Raw genomic sequence first — 20,448 nt, 5'->3', positions numbered from 1 at the left:
CTGCTGCCTACCCTCTTCCTGGTCCTGCTGTATACGCACCAGACTTGGCGCTGGTGCAGGAAGCAAAAAGGAACGGAAGTGGAGGAGGAAATAGAAATGACAGGTGGACACAGGGAGACCAGAGACAGTTTCCAGCCGCCACAGCTGCAGGTGCTAAGAGGTGTGCGTGAGGGTTGTATAGCTGATGGACTCTGGTTTCACTCGTGCAAGAGTTAGCTCCTATAGAGGTTGGTTGGTAACTGCGGTAGTGGAGAGGCAAGTTGGATGCAGTACCCATGCAGGCTGGTTGAATGAACTCATCCTGTCCTTTCTGTTGAGACAGGTGCCCCAGTTCCCCATTTTCCAGAGCTCAGTTATTAAGTGTTGCCGGCCAGTTGCTGTCTGTCTGATGCCTGACCCTGCCAGTGCATTTACCCTGGACATCGGCCCAATCGCCTTGGCTGGGACTGGAATCTATGACCTAGGTTCTCTGAGAGCGACCTGTTGGGTAGGGTTACCTGCTGGGCTCTGGCTGGCTAAGTGCCTTCTCTGAATGCTGTGGCTATGCCTTATACACTTGTGTTTATCAGGGAAAGCTCCATTGACCCCCTCCCCTCTGCACTACGCCCTCCTAGTCTACACGGCTTCCTTTGGGAGGCTCGTTGCCTGCCCTTGTTGTTTCGACCTGTATTCCCTTAGACCTACCTTTCATCTCCATTGCTGTCTGCGGCTGGCTGGAATCTGACCTCCACAGAGGATGCCGGTGTCCTGCTCTTCCTTCTAATCTCTTTCCCGATGTTAAGAGTTAGCTCACCAGCTATGATGCCTCAGGTTGTACCCCTGGCACTAGGAGTCCTTTAGATAGATGCAAGCTTTAGAATCCCATGTGCTGGAGGCAGGCTGCAGGGCTCTACAGAGTCCTGACTACTGTAGGAGAATACCAAAGACCTGGTCAAGGACCCTGGGTGTAATTTAAGAGGAAGCCAGTTTCTACTGTCACCACCAGTCTGTAGGGAAAAAAAACAAAAACAAAAACAAAAAAACAACTCCTTGTCCCATGACTAGCTAAGAGGAAACTGTCTGCAAAATAACAGATTAGCCTGACCTGAAGAGTTGAGTCACAAGAAGCGAAGTGACATAGGGACAAGACTGTTGAGGATGAACATTGGGGTCAGGGTAGAGTATGAAAACCTGTCTTGTGCAACTGTCCTGGGGCCCTTCTTGCCCTTCACCCCCACAGCTGACAAGCTCATTTTCTTCAACAGGGCCTCCAGCCTGGGAGTACAAAGGTGTAGCCCCAGTGGTCAGGATCTTACGGGGTCAGGCGACAGGGCTTTGGAACTATAGGCAGAAATGAGGATGGTCAGACTCAAGCTTGATCCTTCCCGGTAGGTATGGGTCTTGCTGAGCCCCAGGTGGGCAGATAGACCCTCCCACCTTATGTCTCACTCTTGGGGTGTTAGTGTTTCCATAGCAACTTAGGGGCAGAGCCTAGAATAGGGTAGCCACTAGAGACAGCACCCACATTGTCTGTCACTGTCCCCTGCTAGGAAAGCTGGCGTTAAGGAAGATGAGGAGGGTTGGTGCCAATCCTGGGAACGACAGGGCAAGGCTACCTGGCATCAGCCTGAGGACAGTAGGACAAGGCTTTATAGGAGTTACAGGTAGTGGGGCAGCCGCGGCGACACACCCAGTGCCTGGTATTTCTTTCCTCCAAGGACAGTCCTCTTCCTTGACACCCATCTGTCTCCCACCTATGATTTTTACCCATGACTTTGAGAAGTATTTCTGACTGCTACCCCCATGGCAGTCAATTCTAAACTTCACTCTCCCGGTGGCGGTATAACCTTTCCAGATGAGACCCCCCATCCCCAATGCTCCTGCTTCAGCACCCTCTGCATTGCACCCGTGCCTACCTCATGTTTAGTCCACCTTTCCCCTGTCTCCTCGTCCCACCCACACCCTGGCTTCTGCCTACCGCATTTGGCTGGAGCACTGGGATTTTCTTTGTGGATCTTAACTTGTTTCTTGCTAGGTGAGGTCAATGCTGAACCCCAAATCCTCTTCCGCCCTGACTAGGCTCTCTCACCCCCTCCTTTGGGCTGAACCTGGAGAAAGGGTACCAGTTGGTCCCAGCACCCAGTGTTTGCCATAGAGTTAATATTTAACTAAGGGCCAATTCCGGCTCCTGGGGTCCTGGCCCTGCCCTGCCCTGCCCAGCCCTTGGTGAGGGGGTGGAGGAGACAAAGGCTAATGCAGACGGAGACTCATCTCCTATGGCATTATCTTTCTGAGTTGAGTGTAAACTGTCCCTGTCTCATCCACATAGTAACCAACTCAACTGTCCTGTGTCTATGGCTAGATATCAGTGTTCCCAGGGAATTTCTGTTAAGTACCTGGAGCGTCCTGGAACTATCTATACCACCTGTATCTTGGGTGTGGTATGGACCTGAAAAGAGATACTGTGATAGCCCTGGAAAACAGAATTGTGGCATCCACCTGTCACAGAATATGAAGACCACTGATGCATAATACAGAGAGAACTTGATGTTTTGATAGAGTCAGGGCAGCAACTAGGCTCCAAGAAGCCAGCCTCAAGAAAGTAGGGATCTGTGTATGTCGTGTGTGCATGTGTGTATGTCGTGTGTGCATGTGTGTGCTCTTGAGTGTCTGTCTCTCTGTTTCTGTCTCTGTCACCCTCTCTTTCTCTCTCTTTCTCTTTATGGCAATAGAAAGATAAAGAACACATTTATGTGGTGATATTTTTATACAACATATGAAATACTAACTGCTAGAAAAGATTAAACTAAAGGATGGATCGATCATTCCTAGCAAAGAAGGCAGCATCCAGTGGCATCTGTCTAGGTATCCTTCAAAATGGAAAGGGGCGAGTGTTAGGAGACCCCTTAATCGGGGATTCTGTCCCCTCTATTTACCCTAACGATGATGGTCATGTTCCTCTCAATCTGTGTCCCTGGGTCAGAGACCCAAGAATGTGTATTCTGTGTCGTCGTCACTGGGGTTATTTTTAAATATGCCAAAGTTTAAGCACAGGAAATTACCAAGGCTTATAAGACAAAAGACCATTACCTATGATGCACCAGCTCCAGACCTTCCTGATAGAGTAGGCTATCTGGGAGGGGATGGGGTAGGCAAGGGAGCTGCCTCAATTGTTTCAAAGATCTCAGAGTCTCTGCCTTCCTACTTCCAATGCTGTCTATCCTCTCTCAACCTCCGTTTAGAGCAGTGGCTCTCAACCTTTCTAATGCTGCAATCATAAAATTATGCTTGTTGCTACTTTGTAACTATAAGTTAGCTACTGTTGTGATTTGTAATGTAAACATCTGATATGTGGCCATCGGATATGCGACCCCTGTGAAAGGGTCACTTTACCCCCAAAGGGGTCTCAACCTATAGGTTGAGAACCACTAACATAGCAGCACCCTTTCTGCTTAGACATCTTTTCAGTTGTCTCATTCTTTTACTTGACTCTTTCCTTCTAACCAGGGTCCATAAGGTCTGCTCTGGCTATTTCACCCTCAGGGTCTGAGTAGCTGTCTGCAAATGCTTGGCTTTGATCCTGTGCCTCCTTTGTATGGAAGGTGGGGCACAGTTCTTGGGGAACTCACATGGGGCAGACCTCATCTTCTCCAGGCTATCAGGTCCAGCTTCTCTGTGACCAGCACATTGGAAACTCCCATATTTGCTGCTGGTTGCATCCGAGAAGTTGCCGAGTAGATGGGTTCTTTAGAGGAGAGCTGTCTCGTAAGAAATCCCTAGTCTATTCAGTCTCAGATTTCATATTTCACCAGAGCTGTGATGCCCTTGGTACCTCCCCTTCCCCTCCTCCACTGAGAGCCCTGGCCAGCAACTTTCCATTGCAGGAAACATCTGCTGGTGAGGCCAGGCTAGGCCTGGGGTTACTGCAGGACATTGGCCAGGCCCATCACCCAGATCCTGTAACTTGAAGCATGTGTGGGGCTCTGCCCTTGCCCGCCCACCAGCCCTGCCTCCCTCCCTCAGGGCCCAGTGACTCTTAACAAAGAAGTCATTTGCTGGCCATTTGAAAGGGGCACGGTCTGGAGGAAAAAGGGGTGTGTACAGGGCTGGGATGAGAGCAGACCCTGTGTTGCAGCTAAGTGGTGGCCCTTTTTTTTTTTTTGCCTGGTGAGAGATGTGAGTCACAGCGATGCTGGCCTGGCCCCGGGGAGAGAAAGCACACTGACTGAAGAGGCCAATCTGTGAGGCAGATCTGGACTAAGGATCTGGGCCACCATGTGCCTCTTTGGAGCTTCTGATCCACTTGTGAGTCACTCGGTGTGTGAGTAGCCAGTGTGGACTAGGTCTCTGGAGCCAGCTGTGTCTCATCCTGCTCTGGAAAGTTCGCCTGTTCACGTGGGGCGGCATTTCCGCAACTCGCAGCCTGTGTTGTGTACCTGCCGTATCTATGTCGTCTGGCCTTACCTGGACTCTTGAGTGACTGCACCAACTAGGGAGTGTTGCCTGACCACACCCCCCTCCGGGCTGCCCCCAGACTGAAGACAAGGGAAGCATGAAGCAGAGTCCAGCTCTTGGAGACTGGCCAGCCAGCCTTCTCTGAGAACCATGGTTATTATATCTTTTCACTCATGAGAGCTTGAACTGGGATCACAGCTCTGAGCGGGGAAAGGATATCAGCCGGGATTATATAGAAGGCAAGAGAGTACCTTGTGTTCAGCCCAGGCACGACTCACTGTTTTAATTCTGAGGGAACCTGAGAACCAGCATAAGGACCGAGGTCGCTTGCCTGGGACATTTGTTGGGGGTGATGGAATCTCTGACAGAGTCTGGGGTCCTCTGGAGCCTCCTGCTGGAACTGGACAGCCAGTCTCTGCTGTGGTACTTGAAGAGGCTTGCGGATGCACCTGTTGGTGCCGAATGCTACTGCTGGCACGGATCTGAGAAAATCCCAGCCGTGAGTTTGTGACCCGAATTCTCTGTGTCCCTGTGACTATTCTGTGCATTCTCTCATGCCCTACGTGGCCCTGCTGAGAGCCGCAGATTTGACAACCCTCGAGCCAGAATTCTTTGGCCATTTTTATCGAGGTGAGCTTTGCCTCACCGTTGGAAGAGAGCATTCTAAGAGTTTACCCACAGGAAGTGGGTATAGAGGATTAGGTTCCCCAGCATCGGAGGGGGCATAGGATTGTAAGCCAAGTATGCCCATGTAATGTGTCTTTGGGCTTTTAGTACAGGGAGGCTGGCCTATCATCTACGTCAACAAACAGTAGAATGAAAACAGGTACAAATGTGAGAGAGGAAGCGTTCTTTATTCCTCCCCACTGCTGTAGATGCAAAAGATCAGTGCCTTTTCCTGCCTGCTTTTGGGAGAGATTGTGCCTAGACTTCTGTGTCTCCATCTCTGTGGGTTCCAGAGCTCTCATTGGATATGGTAGAAGCCCAGGGAAGGGGACACTGTGGGTGGAATTTGGAACTTGGCATCGGGTACCTGGATGGCTAGTGCCCAGTTACCCTTGAGGAGGATTGGGGGCTGTCTCATGCAGGAACTTTGTAAAGACTCCTCCAGAAGTGTGAGAGGCTAGCAAGTGGGAGGGTTAAAGCAGGTGACTGTCCCCTCCCATGAGAGTGCTGCTTATTGGGAAGCCCTGTTGGTTTCTTTCAGGTAGTTGGCTAGGACCCTTGTTCCATTCCCACTAGGTTTCCACATCCCTCAGGCAAGTTGCTTAGCCTCTGCCTCGTGTTTGGCAAGTGTGAAGTCGCATACTGACATCTACTCCGTGCGTGCGGCGTATGTGTGGTGGGCTTGTGCTTGCTCTTGGCTGCTTGCTCATTCGACAGTAGTCTACAAGGTGAGTTGGATACCATGAGGAATATGAGGTTGTCTAGCAAGGGTTTCCTGTGTGTGGATTCTGGTCTCAGAGGCTGGCTGGCTGGGTGGGGAGCATTTGCTTGGTACTTAGTGATCCTTGGAGGACTATTACATCACGTCTTTCCTAGCTGTAGAAATCAGAGGATAGTTAAGATACCAGATAGCTTCCTCCTGTGGTCCGGAACTCTGGTTCAAGCACATATAGGAGATTTGGGAAGTTTGAAATTATCTGGTAGCATGGTGTACTTTGGGAAAAGGTAACTGGACCTCTCATATTACACATGTAAGCCAAGAATAAAAGCTGGAAATTTGAAATATAGACAGATTGATGAGAAGTTTCTTTTCTCAGCTCTTCTCTGGTTTCTCTCTCTTAGCATGCACCTAAACTGAACTCACACAGTTTACTCTCCAACGTGCTTCACGTTCCCCTTCCTGTAGTCAGAGAGCTAGGCAGTAGTTCAGGCTTGCAGCCTTTGGTTCAGATGTGAGCAGTCTCCAGACCCTGTTTGCGCGTGGCTCAGTTAGCTTCATAGAAAGTTGAAACATGAACATGTGAAGTGTCCATCCCTCACCAGCTGTATGTCTGTGAAATTCTCAGGGAAGTGGGTGAAAGGGTAAGAGGCCAGAAACCGCATGTCACTGCCAGCAGGACAATCTGTACCGCAGGCATGAGTCCCTGGCTGAGGGTCAAGAGCTGTGTGTGTGTGTGTGTGTGTGTGTGTGTGTGTGTGTGTCTGTGTAAGTAGGTCAGCACATGGCCTGGCGGAATGCAGAGGTGCCTCTGTCCTCATGTGTGGCTCTCCCTAGGTTGCACACCTTTTGTTTAGTCCTGGTTGTCCTGGAACTTGCTCTGTAGACCAGGCTGGTCTTGAACTCAGACTGGCTGGTTATATACTCTCTGCATAATCCTTGAGTGACATCCATCTGTAGCCACCATTCTTTTTTTTTTTTTTAATTATTTGCATTCATTTGTAAAGTGTTTTATAAAAGATTTATTTTTATCTTGTGTGCCTGCGTGTGTGTCTGTGTGAGGGCGCCAGATTCTCTGGACCTGGAGTTATAGACGGTTGTGAACTGCCATGTGGGTGCTGGGAATTGAACTTGGATCCTCTGGAAGGGGCACCAGTGCTGTTAACTGTTGTGCCATCTCTCCAGCTCACCATCCCTTAAAGAAAATACTTTTAAGACTGTATTCTCTGAAAGGTCAGAATCCCCCACTCTTGGACTGGCTGGTGGGGTTTCTAAGGAAGCTTGCTCAGCTAGCCTGTGGGAGCGAGCCTGCCTGCAAGGGATACACAACATTTTTTTTTTTTTTAAGATCTGGTTCTCTATTTTGTACAAGTCCCTCGTCCTCTCCTGACTCCTAGGGTTTATGGAGAATATCCTCTCATCTTGGGGTCTGCCATGTAATAGCTGGGTGCCCTTGGGCATGGGGCTTTTCTCTTGCCTTGGTTTCCTTGTAGATGATGTGTTAAGATTAGGGACAGGAGTGTCATGGTTCCGTACCAGATGTGCTTTTAGTGTCACGGCTTCTTTTTTCCCCTGTTACTGGAATTTTTTCTTAGTGCCATGTTTTATGATTTTTTTTAAAATCATGTCTTTAGCTCACTGTGTTAGTCATAACAGACTTTGAGAAGTACACAGCGTTCAGTCATCTTCCAGGTCCTGCCGAGAGCTAGCATGGCCCTCAGGTCCTTTCCACTGCCAAGGCAGAGCTGGCAGAAAGCAGGGCTGTGATAGCTGTCATCATGGGCCTGGAATCACTTGAAGGTTTCCTTCCTTGCTGTCTGCCCTTAGAATATATGTGGACCCCAACTTCATAGGTCTCATTGACCAAAACTGGACGGTTTTTCAGGACCAGAATCCTTTGTGCTATTTGTCCATGCCCCTTTCTTCACCTGGCCTCCCAGAGACTACGGGAAGAGAGCTTATCTCTTTGTCTTTCCAACACACAAGCATCTGCCAGCCTCTACCCCAGCATCTGTTATCTCTAATCCTACAGTATGTGGGTACGTGGCCCTAATCGTGGCTGTTGTCCTGCAGGTGCTAAGCCCCACTTACAAGCAGAGAAATGAAGACTTCAGAAAGCTCTTTAAGCAACTTCCAGACACGGAGCGCCTCATTGTTGGTGAGCTAGTAACCTGGGAAGGGGCCAACCAGGAAGTCTGGGAGTCCCAGAGAGCACTCAGGCTCCTTCTGACCAGAGGCTGAGAGCCAACACAAGCAAGCAGGTGGAGCTGGCCACATGGCGAATGAACATCTGTAACACAGGCATCTTGAGTCCCAGATCAAGTGCCATGCCGGTGGCCCCCTCGAGAGCAGCACTTAACTTCTGCACGTGGCTGCTCCTTAGAACTGATTGCAGTCATGGCAGTAAAAGGTTGGAAATCCATGAGACAGCACTGGCCTTCTTAAAAATCCTGCCAGTCATTGGCTGTCATACTGATTCGTTATCCTGCCACCAGGCTGTAGTGCCCTTCATCCCTTGTGCGTTCTGGTTATGAGATGTCAGAGCCTTCTGTGGCCGCATATGTAGCCAGCAGCAGATGGCTGGACTCCCCCCAGTGCTGGAGGGAGGGACGGTATGCTCACTGCACACTGGTTTGCTGGAAAGGTCTCCTGCCTCTGAACTTGGTATCCTGCTTCCCACACAGATTACTCTTGTGCACTCCAAAGAGACATTCTTCTTCAGGGCCGACTCTACCTCTCAGAAAATTGGATCTGCTTCTACAGCAACATCTTCCGCTGGGAAACCCTGGTACAGAGCTTGGACTTGGGTTGGTGGGGGATCGTGTGGCATGTAGGTGCCGCATCTCAATGGTGGTATTCTTACCTAGCATGTACAAGGTTTCTCTGTGCTTGGTCCCCAGAATTGAAAAAAAAAAAAGAGGAAAAAGCCCCCAGATTTGTTCCTTTGGGCCATCATCTAGGCCATGACTGAACAAGCTGCCTTCATTTTCTTCATTTGCTGACTTTGTGTTTTTCCCAAGCCTTTATATTATGTATACTGTTTTTTTCCCCTTAGTAGACAAGGTTTCTCTGTATAGCCTTGGCTGTCCTTGAACTCATTCTATACACCAGGCTGACCTCAAACTCAGAGTTCTGCCTGCCTCTGAGCCATCACCTTCTGGCTATATTTTATGTTGTTAACAGAAACCTACGACTGAACACTGGATACCCAATTCTGAGCTCCAGTAATGGCATCTCTTCTGTTATCTATATCTTTCCTATCTCTTGGGTGTGAGGGGCAGCAAACCAAACCAAACCAAAACAAAACAAAACAAAACACAAAGCAAACCATTTTTCTTTGGCCAATGTAGATAGCTATCTGGTGTGAGTTACAGCAGAGGGAGACATAGCTAAGTAGGAAGGATATTGGCTGTAGAGCTTAGAAGAATTTTATTAACTATGATTTAAAATTGGTTTATTTTTGCCTTTGTTTCCTCATCTTTTAAAATAAGATGGAAAGATTACTTAGATGGCATCATAAGACCATCCATCACCAATATTCTGTGGTTTTATAAGCAGAAAAACGGCCGGTCCAATGCCCATGTAGCAGGTTATAGAATATAGGTACCCCTGACTGCAGATAAAGGCCAGTTGTTCCTTAGTGTGCGGCCTCTGTGACATAGGGTACAAACCATGTATTCTCTAAATTGGTCCCTTCCAGGGCCAGAGGTATGAGAACCATGGTTTGATTTTGCCTGGCAACTACTTGTGCCATATAAACAGTCCTTGCCCGATTGTACTAATACCATCTTCTGCTTGTTACTCATGCTCTGTTACCATGGTGATGCCAGCTGACAGTTCGTTTGAAAGATATCTGCTCCATGACTAAAGAGAAAACAGCTCGCCTCATTCCCAACGCCATCCAAGTCTGCACTGATTCAGAAAAGGTAAGTGTGGTCCACTTTGACCTCTTTAATCTATGTACCCTCCACATCCCACACCCCGTGCCCCAACTCCTATCTCCCTGTCCTTAAGTCACCCTTCCACTTTAGACAATTGGGCTTGAAGTGGCAGGCAGTAAGCAGGGTACGATTGTTCTAGAAAAATGCTCGAGGTGAGCAGAGTGGTTGAAGACCAAGCAGGGGTTAGGGCAACATGTTAGAACTTTGAACTTTGAGCTAGAACAGCTGACTTTTGAATCCTGTGACTCTGTAACCATAGACTATATTGGACAGCCTGCCTTCATAGATTTAGCTGAAGGTTATGGGTCAGTAGTTGTGCCTTATTCCGCTTGTGTGGTATGCCAGCTGGTCTCTTGCCCAGTTCTACTTGGTGAGCACAGAGCACACATATTTGGGGGGGGGGGGCACAATTTAGAACTAGAATTTAAAAAAAAAAAAAAACACAGAAGAAAGTCAGTAAAATATTGAAGGACTTGGTTACAGTGGGCACCTAGAGACTTCAGGTCCCTAGGTCCCTAGTGTGCTAACAGCTTTGGATAACTGGCACTCAGTCGAATTTGAGCATGAGTGTCTTGACTAAAAGAAAGGAGGGCCGTATTTCCATTCTCTCTGTTTCTCTGCATCTTCTGCTCCAATCTAGCACTTTTTTACTTCATTTGGAGCCCGGGACAGGACGTACATGATGATGTTCCGGCTCTGGCAGAATGCTCTCCTGGAAAAGGTGGGTACTGAAGGGGAAGTGGACACAGGGTGCCTCGAACCAGGAAGCTGTTTTCCGCTGATAGTTGCTAAGAGAGGGGAAATCGGTGTTCTCGAATGGAATCACTGGGTCTATTACCAGCCCTCATAGCCTCAAGATGTGTGTGGGGGGGTGGGGGGTGGGGTGGGGGGGGTGTATGTGTATATTTTTTATTTTAGATTTTTGATTTTTTTATGGTTCTTTCAAGAGAGAACAAAAGAGGCAGTGCATGAATTTAGGTGGGAAGGGAGAGGTGGGAAGGATATGGAAACATGGAGAGAAGGGACATGATCAAAATATTAAATAAATTTCATTCCAGTAGGTAGGCAAATAAACAGACAGACTGACAGATAGTCAGAAAGTTAGTCAATAGACAGACTGACTGGCAGACAGACAGAAGGAAACTTAGGGTAGGGGGGATTGGCTATGTCCTTCAGCCTGGGGAGGCCATCTACCCACAGTGTTCTTCTCACTTGGATATTGTCCCAGTTGGGACGTGCTTTTATTGTGCTATTGGCCAGCCCTAAAGGAGCCCATGGCTCTGCCACTAGTCATCCTGACCCCAGTTCTGAGCAGAGTCAGCTCTCTTGTGAGACTGTCCCAGCACTGTCAAGAATAAGTCACCTGTGACTTCGGGTACTTTAGTCCTACGTCTGTAGGGCTTAGGTAGGCAAATGGAATGAAGCAGGAAGCTATAGAAATGAGTGCTGTGAAGGAAGCAGGTTTTCTATCCACAGAACCTCCAGAAATGAAGCCTGCCATGACAGGTTGTGCCAGGCCACATGGAGCAGCACATGGGGTTGGTCATGCTGTAGAAATATTTAATCTCAACCCAGGATTTCTACCTTGCCTTTGAGCATTTAGTTCCCAAATAAACACACACAACCTTTATATTTATAAGAAATTTTAATCAGTACAAGAGTTGGACAGATATCTATCTCTATGTTATTATGTCTATTTCCCAGCCAGTAATCACATTATATAATTTGCCATGTTTCATCTGGGCTGCTGTGAATGCCAGTTAGCCAACCCACATGGCCATTAGGAGATTCTTACTCCATGGTGCCTTCTCCTCTCTTCACTTTCTTTTTTCTACCTCATGGTTCTCCAACCCCAACTCTGGGAATGCTAACCCCACCTATGTCTCTTCTGCCCAGCTATTGGCTGTCAGCATCTTTATTCACAGATCATGGATAACTTCAGGGGTAAGGTCACATAGGATCACCGGAGTCTATGTGTGGTCTCTGGAAGCAACCAGTATTGAGCATAACAAACAACCAAATCTCAATAGGTCAGGAGGCAAAGGAGCAGAAGAATGGACAAGAGCCTTTCCTGTGGCCTCCTGGGATCAGCTAGGGAGGCCAAGTGGTATAGGGGTAGAATTAGCCACTGGGGGATTTTCTGTAATTGCCCAGGATCCAGTTTTAGGGTACCTGGCTTTGAGCAAGGTAACTGGTCAAGCTGAAGAAGGGGGATTTCTGCATATATGTGAGTTGTTTCTAAGAACCTGTTAGTCCTGAGAGAGTCCACCCTGGTCAGCACTAGGTCTCAGAGAATTGCCAATAATAGACAAAAAAAAAAAAAAAAAAAAAAAAAAAAACCTCAGTTAAGATAGCCACCAACTGACGGATGATGTGTTTGAGTTAGGTTATAAGAAACAGATGGATGTTGCACCTCATATCCATAGAGAGTTCCTACTCTGAAGCTGTCAGATGTTGGGAGATTATCCAGGCTAGAGAAAAAAAAAAAAACAAAAGGGAAAAATCCCTACATATAATATGTACCTTCAACTAGGTTACCATGTAATTGACAAGAGTGTATTAAATATATGTATCTATCTTGACTCTAGCCTGAGCTAATTGTTATCTGGAGAAAACCCAGTAAATCAATTCTTATCTACAGTTTCTTCTAATTTGAACCTCTAAGAGCCCTGATAGAAATCTTGGTTGTCTTCCAAAATAACTCTTATGTTGTCTAGTGAGGGTCTGCTAACTGTGCTGGTCCCGACTCTGTGGATTCTAGCTGAGCCAGGCAGAACTGCTCAGGGAGAGCGAGGAATGTGAATGTGGAGCAGGCTAGAGCAGCATCTGACAGAAGGCAGGTCTGTCCCAGGCAGGAAGAAGGGTGTCCACAAAGACTAGGGATAGGAGGGGAGATCTAGATAAAAGATGTTAGTCATCACAGAAAGCTAGCCCTCCACACCTGCCGGTCCAGAGTCAGGTCCCAACTGTCACTGTGGATGGTTCTACTAAGTCCAAAACCTGGAAAGCTGATTTGGGGTATCCTTCTTGATGCTTAAACCATTCCTTCAAAGTGTGGATCTGGAGGTCGCTCCCATTATTTAGAAAGTCTCTTATTATAAAGATTCTTGAATGTTTGTTTTTTCTTAGTTGTTGGTCGCACTTGCTTTTCTTACACACCTGTCCTTTTCACACACTTGTTGGTCTCACCTTCCCTTCTTCCCTGCTTTCCTTCTTCTCTTCTTCCCCGTCTATAATCACTCATGGTCTCCACCCATGACCTTAGTTTCTTTGTCGTTCCTTTGCTTCTCTCTGGAAAGTGTACCCTATGGAAACGAGCTTCTCTTAGGACCTTGTTTTTAAAGAAGACAAATAGACATACTCCCCATAAGGAAACACTAGAAACTACATGGCATTGTGTACAAATTGATCACCCCTCAAAGTAAAGAAGGAAATATTCAGGTCATTAGGAGAAGGTCTGCTAGGATGACCTTTAACATCTGTGGTGTTGCAAGACTGAGTCAGGGCACCTATGGATGTTGTGACCCTAGGTTTACATAGGTTTCTTCCACTTAATGCTGGACCTCATCAGTAGGAGGAGCGAGAGATGGGGTGCTCCCCATCCTCAAAGGGCCAGTTAATCCCTCTGTTGAAGGCACAGGCCAGGAAGGTTCATGTCCTTGACTTTGTCATAATCTACATTTTCAGGCAGGAGGTTAACATCTGACAGGGACATGTGAGGTGAACAGTGTTGTCATTGAGGCACCCTCTTTATACAGTTGGGGAGAGAGCCCATTGGCTCCTTTTCCCACAAGGGGCCAGCCTGGCTTAGAGCTTCTGTGCAGGATGGCAGGGCTGGAGGAAGGGAGGATCAGAGTCACGGCTCTTATCTCCTGCAGCCCCTGTGTCCCAAGGAGCTCTGGCACTTTGTCCACCAGTGCTACGGGAACGAGCTGGGCCTCACCAGCGATGATGAGGACTACGTGCCTCCAGATGATGACTTCAACACAATGGGGTGAGTGTGGCCTTGGGTGAACTTCCCAGAGGACATGGGGATCAGAATGACAGTGAGGACATCATTTGGAAAATGGTATTGGAGTAGCACCCTATGGGAAGCATTGGAGGGAACTAGTGCTTCTTGCAGAGGGAACAGTAACTGGGCTGTGTAGCTATCTAAGTGGTCAGAGATGAAGCCAGCAAATCAAGGGAGCGGAAACTAGCAGTCTTTTGGCCAAGGTGACAATTGGCTTTAGGCAAAAATAGATGGGTATGTTTGTAAGAGACAGTTAATAAGTTCTGACTTAGCATCTAAACAGGACCCGTCTGTCTTCTGTGTTAGACATGCACTCAAGTGGAGAACAAGGGGGAACCTGTTCAAAGGTTGCTAGATGACAATTTAGAGGAAAGATGCTGTTGGTAGTGTTGTGGACCAGGAAGGCTGCAGTAGGTCTGACAGTAAATGAAAGTTCTTGGTGTATTTTGAAGGATTTGTTGATGGCTCAGAAGAAAATCCCAGGTTGGTTTGAAGTGTGTTGGTTTAACTCTTGGGGAGAATGGAGTGGTTCCAAACAGGTGGGGGAATATTGTAGACAGAAGAGTTTGAGATTAGAAGATTAGTTCTAAGCAAATGAGGATGCCTGCAAGCCAAACAGAGAGCTCATGTAGGCTTCTGAGGTTAGCGTTTGTGTTCATGAAGATGTTTGGGTTAGGGCTGTAAACTTTAGAGTCATGCGTAGATAACCATGGGGTAACTCAGTCCTCCAAATAATTGAACATAAAGGACTAGACTTAGAAGGTCTAAGACTTCAAGGTCTAGACTTAGAAGCACTCAAGAAGGAGAAGCAGAGAAAGATCTCGAAAGGACATCTAAGAAGGCAGAAGAGTCTCATACACTAGAAGCTAAGAACGGGAAGTTAAGGGTGGGGGCTCTCACTGTATGAACTTCTGCAGGTAGCTTAGAAAGATGGGGAGAGTCAGTTGACTGACAGTAATTAGGTGTGTGAAGACTGGATGTTGCTGTGAGAAGACAGTGAAGTAAAAAAGCAAGGAAGGACCATAGAGGATACAGTACTTAGACCTTGGCTTGGTACAGCATCAACGCTGGTACCATGTTAGCTCTGTCAAACTCTATTTGCCAATGTCTGAATTGGACATAATGATTTACCTGGAGCTGTAATGCATGCAGATGCCACTAAATGCACAAGTCAGATGTTAAAGCCAGCAACAACTGTATGGGTGATGATTGCAACAGTGGCCTGAAATGTCTCTATAGTAACACCTTCATTCAGGATGTACAATGAAGAGAACTTTGTTGTGATCTATAATTTGGGCGGTACTGGTGAGGGGTACTGTACTCAGAATCTAGTCTTAGTTGATGTTTGAGACAGGAACTATTTGCTGAGAGCCCAAATACTAGATTCAGATGATGAGGAAGGGATGGATCCAACAGAAGAGTATGATGAGATTTCGGTATGTTTATGTAGATATACATCTAAGGAAGGTTCTAGAAAAGGTGGATTTTCAGCTACAAGTTTCTGGATAGGGAGAAATAGATAAGACAGGAATGAAGCTTTGGGAGAGCAATGGGGGTTCTGGGGGGGCTTGGTTTGTACAAGATCATAAAGAAAAGAAAGGCAGATCATAAAGCAGAAAGGCCCATAGTTTCAGATAGACAGATAGGCCTGTTCTAAAATTAGCTGGTGGCCTCCACCACAAAGACTAACCTGAGCCCATGGGGGTGTCTTCTCCAGCTACTGTGAGGAGATCCCCATAGAAGAGAATGAAGTGAACGACAGCTCATCCAAAAGTAGTATCGAGACCAAGCCGGATGCCAGCCCACAGCTGCCCAAGAAGTCTGTCACCAACAGCACACTGACGTCTACGGGAAGCAGTGAAGCCCCTGTCTCGGTATGGGTGGTGAACTCAGGTCAAACCCCTGTCCTGATTAGTGGCCAGTGTCTCCCAGCTTAATTACTCCCACAAGAGCCCCACGGGAGAAGGGAAGTGGAAGGGGGTCCCACCGTGATGACAGTAGCATCCTGGAATTCATGAGCTCTTACTGTTATGGTATATTCCAAAGGTCCAGAGCTAGATCGCTGCACCTGGGTTAGATGATTTGGTTTAATATATAAGATGAAAACTATTCTAAGTCTTCTAAGAGTGTAGCACTTGGTGGACTCTAAGTCAGCCTCTCTTTTTGGATATCTTTCCTGGTTTATTTTTTTCCCTCATGCTTTGATCCAAAGTCAGAATCACACATGAATATGGAACTGTAGGACAGTATATTGCCTATTCACCGATGTCATAGATATTTTTTGAGTTCCTTTGCAATCTGTTTTCCCACTATGCTAGAATTTATGGAGGCTATGAAAATGTCTATGAGAACCTTTCTCCTCAGGAACACTGTTTGGAGAAGTCAAAACTTTCCTGAAGGAAAGAGGGTTAGGGCGTGTGTCCACAAGAAGAGGCTGGGTTCCTTGGGGAAGAACTCTCTGAAGAGGGAACCTTTTACCCCACATTTGGCCAGGCTAAGCAGCCTTGGAATGAAGACATCCATGGCTAGCCTTCATTTTTTTTACTGCTGAGATTAGCATTGAAATAGAATTGATTTCTTTCTGGTGCCAATGGGAGAATGAAGCCCCAGACATGCCCATGAAGCCCTCTGAGCTGTTTAGGAAAACAGTATTGTTTACAGGCAGGCTGGCATTGTAGCAGTGTGGTGGGAGTGTAGCTCCAGAAAGGACCTAGAATCAGTGCGACCGTTTGAATGGCCTGAGTGCTGGTCCTGCATACCCATTACTGTGCACCTCAGCACAGTCCTAGCACCCAACATTAGCCCCGCTCCTGAGCAGCGTAGCTGGGAATGGGATGGTTTTTAAGGCCTGGTTGCTGGTCTCCCTTTGGAGAGATGATCCACAGAGGGGAACCCTGGTGGGTCATTCTTGATCTCCACTGCAGTTTGATGGCTTGCCGTTGGAGGAGGAGGTGATGGAGGGCGAAGGGTCCCTAGAGAAGGAGCTTGCCATTGACAACATCATAGGGGAGAAGATTGAGATCATTGCGCCTGTGACCTCCCCTTCACTGGACTTCAATGACAATGAGGACATCCCCACCGAGCTCAGTGATTCTTCAGATACCCACGATGAAGGTGAGCCCCTGAATGCGGGTCTGGAGAACCCCCTTCAGCTCTCCGTTTTTGCAACATGTCTTGAGTCAGAATCCAAGTTCCGGATCTCAGAGTGTCCCCCAGACTAAGCAGCTAAGGTCTCAGAGAAGAGAAGTGAGGCAGGCAAAAAGCGTTCACGGTGAGCCATGAGCCCAGCCACCCTTCCCTTGGTAGTAGCAGCCACGTCAGACTCAGAGATATGGGTGTCCCAGGATGTCATATCACCACAGCCTCCAGTCCTCCTTTGTCACTGTCTGCTTCGTCCTCTTTTCTGTACAGGAGAGGTCCAGGCCTTCTATGAGGACCTGAGCGGAAGACAGTATGTGAATGAGGTCTTCAACTTCAGCGTGGACAAACTCTATGACCTGCTGTTCACCAACTCACCCTTCCTGCGGGATTTCATGGAGCAGCGGCGTTTCTCTGGTCTGATCTGCGGGCTCGTCTCTTCCTGACTGTCCATCCTTTTCTCTACTGTCCCTCTTTCTCCTTCCCCTTCTTTTTTTCCTACCTCTGTCCCTATACCATTCTTTCCCCAGTGTCACAGGCTCCTCTTTCTGCCCTTATACGGTGCCAAAGATGATCTAGGTTACTCTGTCGCTCTCTGTCTCTAGTAGTGAAGATTCTCATATGCCCTCTGTCTAACAGACTCCAAAGATTTCCCAGTGAGCAGACCCTGCCAGCTCTTTGCCTGCACAGGGCTCTGTGTCTACTACAGGGCAGCTGTTCCTTCCGTATGAGTGTGTGTGCTGCATTGGCTCATTCAGTCCTCAGCTATGCCATCTGTGAGTTTTAGGGTTCCTGGCACTAGCATGTTAGGAATCTGAACTCCAGGCTATATCTGCCTGTATAAAGTAGCCTAGGAGGACTGAATGAGGATTCATACCTAGCACTCTGAGGGCTCCTGCGTCCATTCTCCCTCTCACTCCAGTTTTTCCCACGGAAAGGATGTAACATAGCCTGGCAGAGATGCCAGTCGTGCCCTCGGGGCAAAAGCTCTAGGCAACAGGGCACCCTTTGAAAGAGAGGCACCTTGAGGCCATGGGATGGGTCACACTCCCTGGGGATCCAATGGTCTTACCACAGTAACTTCAATGTTGCCTGCGCCCCCGCAGGTGGCCCCAAGGTCTCCTGTCCCAGCCTGGGAACAGTCAGCATTCTGGAGCTCTGTGTAGAATTTCCGCAATGCCACAATGGGCCTCTTTCTGCTCCAACTCCACCTCCTCTTTATCACTTCTTCCAGCTTTCAAACTCCTGTTGGCTTCCGGGGGGAGGGGGGACTAGCAAGCAAGAGTCAGCATGGAATGAGGAGTTCAGCGGGGAGATTCAGCCAAACAGGGCTTGCTCTTCCCCACCTTCTCAATCTAGATCTTGTGTATACCCTCAGATATCATCTTCCATCCGTGGAAAAAGGAGGAGAATGGAAACCAGAGTCGGGTGATTCTCTACACTATCACCCTCACTAATCCTCTGGCTCCCAAAACAGCCACTGTCAGGGAGACACAGGTGAGTCAGAAGAAGAAAGAGTCAAACGAGAGTGTGCTTGGAAATCCTGTCACATCATGAAGGATCAAAGTGCTTCTTGGGAAGAGGCCACTGGATCTAGGCTTGGTTAAGTCTTGAGGCAGCGTCACCCAGCTAACGGAGATGCTGCCAACTCCAGGGATGTCACACTTTCCATCCAGAAGTCCAGGGGCGGGGTCATTGGGAAAGGCAGTGGCCCTCCCTGGCTTCTCATCAGTTTCCATCCTCTATGCTTCCCTAACCACAGACCATGTACAAAGCGAGTCAGGAGAGCGAATGCTACGTGATAGACGCTGAAGTCCTCACCCATGATGTGCCATACCATGACTACTTCTACACCATCAATCGCTACACACTCACCAGAGTGGCCCGGAACAAGAGCAGACTCAGGTGTGCTGTGTGAGGGTTTGGGTCGGTGCAGGTGGGGAGAGGCATTCCTTGGGGAGAAGAGGAGCTAGAGTACTCTCCCTTGTATGTCCTCTCTGGAGCCTTCCCATCCTGCCTGCCTGCCTTCTCCATCTTGTGTCCCTTTGAACACTCTGTCTTATTTGGAAGGTCTTTACCAGGCCCTACTGTTGGGTTTTCTATGCTTTATGTAGAACTATGTAGTAACTTAAACTACATCTGTGGGGCTTTTTAGAATAACCACCCCCCCAAAGATGGAGTTACCCTCATTTATCAGAAAGAGTAACTTGATCAGTCATGCCCCAGTACGTATTGAAGCTTACTTAGCCTTTAGCAATAGGACCCTGTTCACTGTGTTCCATGTCTTATGTATTGTGATTGCCTATTGTTTCCATGGTTGGTCAATGAGCTCCTGGAGAGCAGGAATCTTGATGTGGAACAACCAGCTTTCTGTCCTCAGCCTACTCATATTACAGTCAAATGAATCGTTAGCTCTGAATGTGATAATGCCTCCTCAGAGGAAGGGAGAAATATGGACCACATTAGGAGTACATAGAAGGATGTACAGTCAGCACACATACCCATCCACATTTGAAAACCATCGTGGTTGGATGGCAGCTAAACCTTTGCAGGAGGTGCTAGTCCATTCTCTACGTGGAAAACAGATGCTGGGTAGGAATGTAGGAAGGCCCTAAGCCTGGCTGTTGCGGAGGGGCGGGGCAGACTACTGACAGATGCTCATACGCCCAAGGAAGAGGTGGAGAACTGGGCTTCCTTGTGGGAGGGTAGAGTGCATTGCTACTACAAGAGCAGTGGACGGTGGTATGGCCAGTGGTCAGGAGAGAGAATACTCAGAAGTGTTGAGGTCTTGTGTGTAGCATGGAAGCAAGGCAGGTGAAAAGACACTTGAAGTTGCAAGTGGTGAGGCTCCAGAGTCCCTACTTGGAATTAAAAGGGGGTTGACCTTAGTCTCTAAACTTTCTCTTGATTGGCTGGGAGGCTGTAGAGCCTACACAGGACCTGCCCCTGCTCCGCCCCACCCCCATACGTTATCTTCTATGCTTCCAAACCTGTTTTCTCCATGTGAATGACTGATCACATCTTTAACGGCCTGCTCCTCAGGGTCTCCACAGAGCTCCGCTATCGAAAGCAGCCCTGGGGATTTGTGAAAACTTTCATCGAGAAGAACTTCTGGAGTGGACTGGAGGACTACTTCCGCCATTTAGGTGGGTGCCACAGTCCACATGCCATCTAAATGGAGATGTTTCCCTCGCTGGCCTACGCAGCTGTTGGCCACCATTTGGGGGAATGGAAAGCACGGAGACTAAGGGGGGGGTCTCTGAGACCCTAAATTAGTTTCACTGGATTCCTAATTCTGTCCCTGAAATGAGCATCAAGTTTGGTTATGTCTGTGGGTGTATCTTTCAAGAGACTGTCTGTAGTTTTGAGATCACTAAAGTGGGGCTGTGATTTTGATTTCGCCTCCTCTCAAATGAACCTGAGATGATGTGATATTGAGAAGGATCTGAGGGCATCTGTTTTAGCAAGCGTGTGATATGCTGTAAATTATATACATGGCGGTGCAGAGGTTTGGAATGCGATTTGGCTTCAAAAATACT

At 47.9% G+C, this 20,448-nt stretch overlaps 1 protein-coding gene across 13 annotated transcripts in view; it reads left to right on the top strand.

The window, feature by feature from the left end:
* The window catches only part of Gramd1b (GRAM domain containing 1B), a 234,647-nt gene that overhangs the window by 202,968 nt on the left and 11,231 nt on the right, over window positions 1–20,448 (top strand). For 12 of the 13 annotated variants that reach the window (XM_029543023.1, XM_029543022.1, XM_029543019.1 and 9 more), the window contains 11 exons: window positions 7,892–7,976; window positions 8,503–8,606; window positions 9,649–9,744; window positions 10,400–10,480; window positions 13,638–13,753; window positions 15,489–15,645; window positions 16,696–16,885; window positions 17,183–17,326; window positions 18,288–18,406; window positions 18,672–18,814; window positions 19,952–20,055. In XM_029543023.1, coding sequence (XP_029398883.1) covers window positions 7,892–7,976; window positions 8,503–8,606; window positions 9,649–9,744; window positions 10,400–10,480; window positions 13,638–13,753; window positions 15,489–15,645; window positions 16,696–16,885; window positions 17,183–17,326; window positions 18,288–18,406; window positions 18,672–18,814; window positions 19,952–20,055 — 1,339 coding nt within the window. Of the gene's footprint in view, window positions 1–4,004; window positions 4,934–7,891; window positions 7,977–8,502; window positions 8,607–9,648; window positions 9,745–10,399; window positions 10,481–13,637; window positions 13,754–15,488; window positions 15,646–16,695; window positions 16,886–17,182; window positions 17,327–18,287; window positions 18,407–18,671; window positions 18,815–19,951; window positions 20,056–20,448 lie in introns of those variants that run through there. The other variant, XM_029543029.1, reaches the window with a different exon arrangement.

This window comes from Mus pahari, chromosome 10 (genome assembly GCF_900095145.1).
Source record: "Mus pahari chromosome 10, PAHARI_EIJ_v1.1, whole genome shotgun sequence".
NCBI lineage: Eukaryota > Metazoa > Chordata > Mammalia > Rodentia > Muridae > Mus > Mus pahari.
The sequence above is the reverse complement of the archived record's forward strand: the minus strand, read 5'-3'. Positions and strand labels throughout refer to the sequence as shown.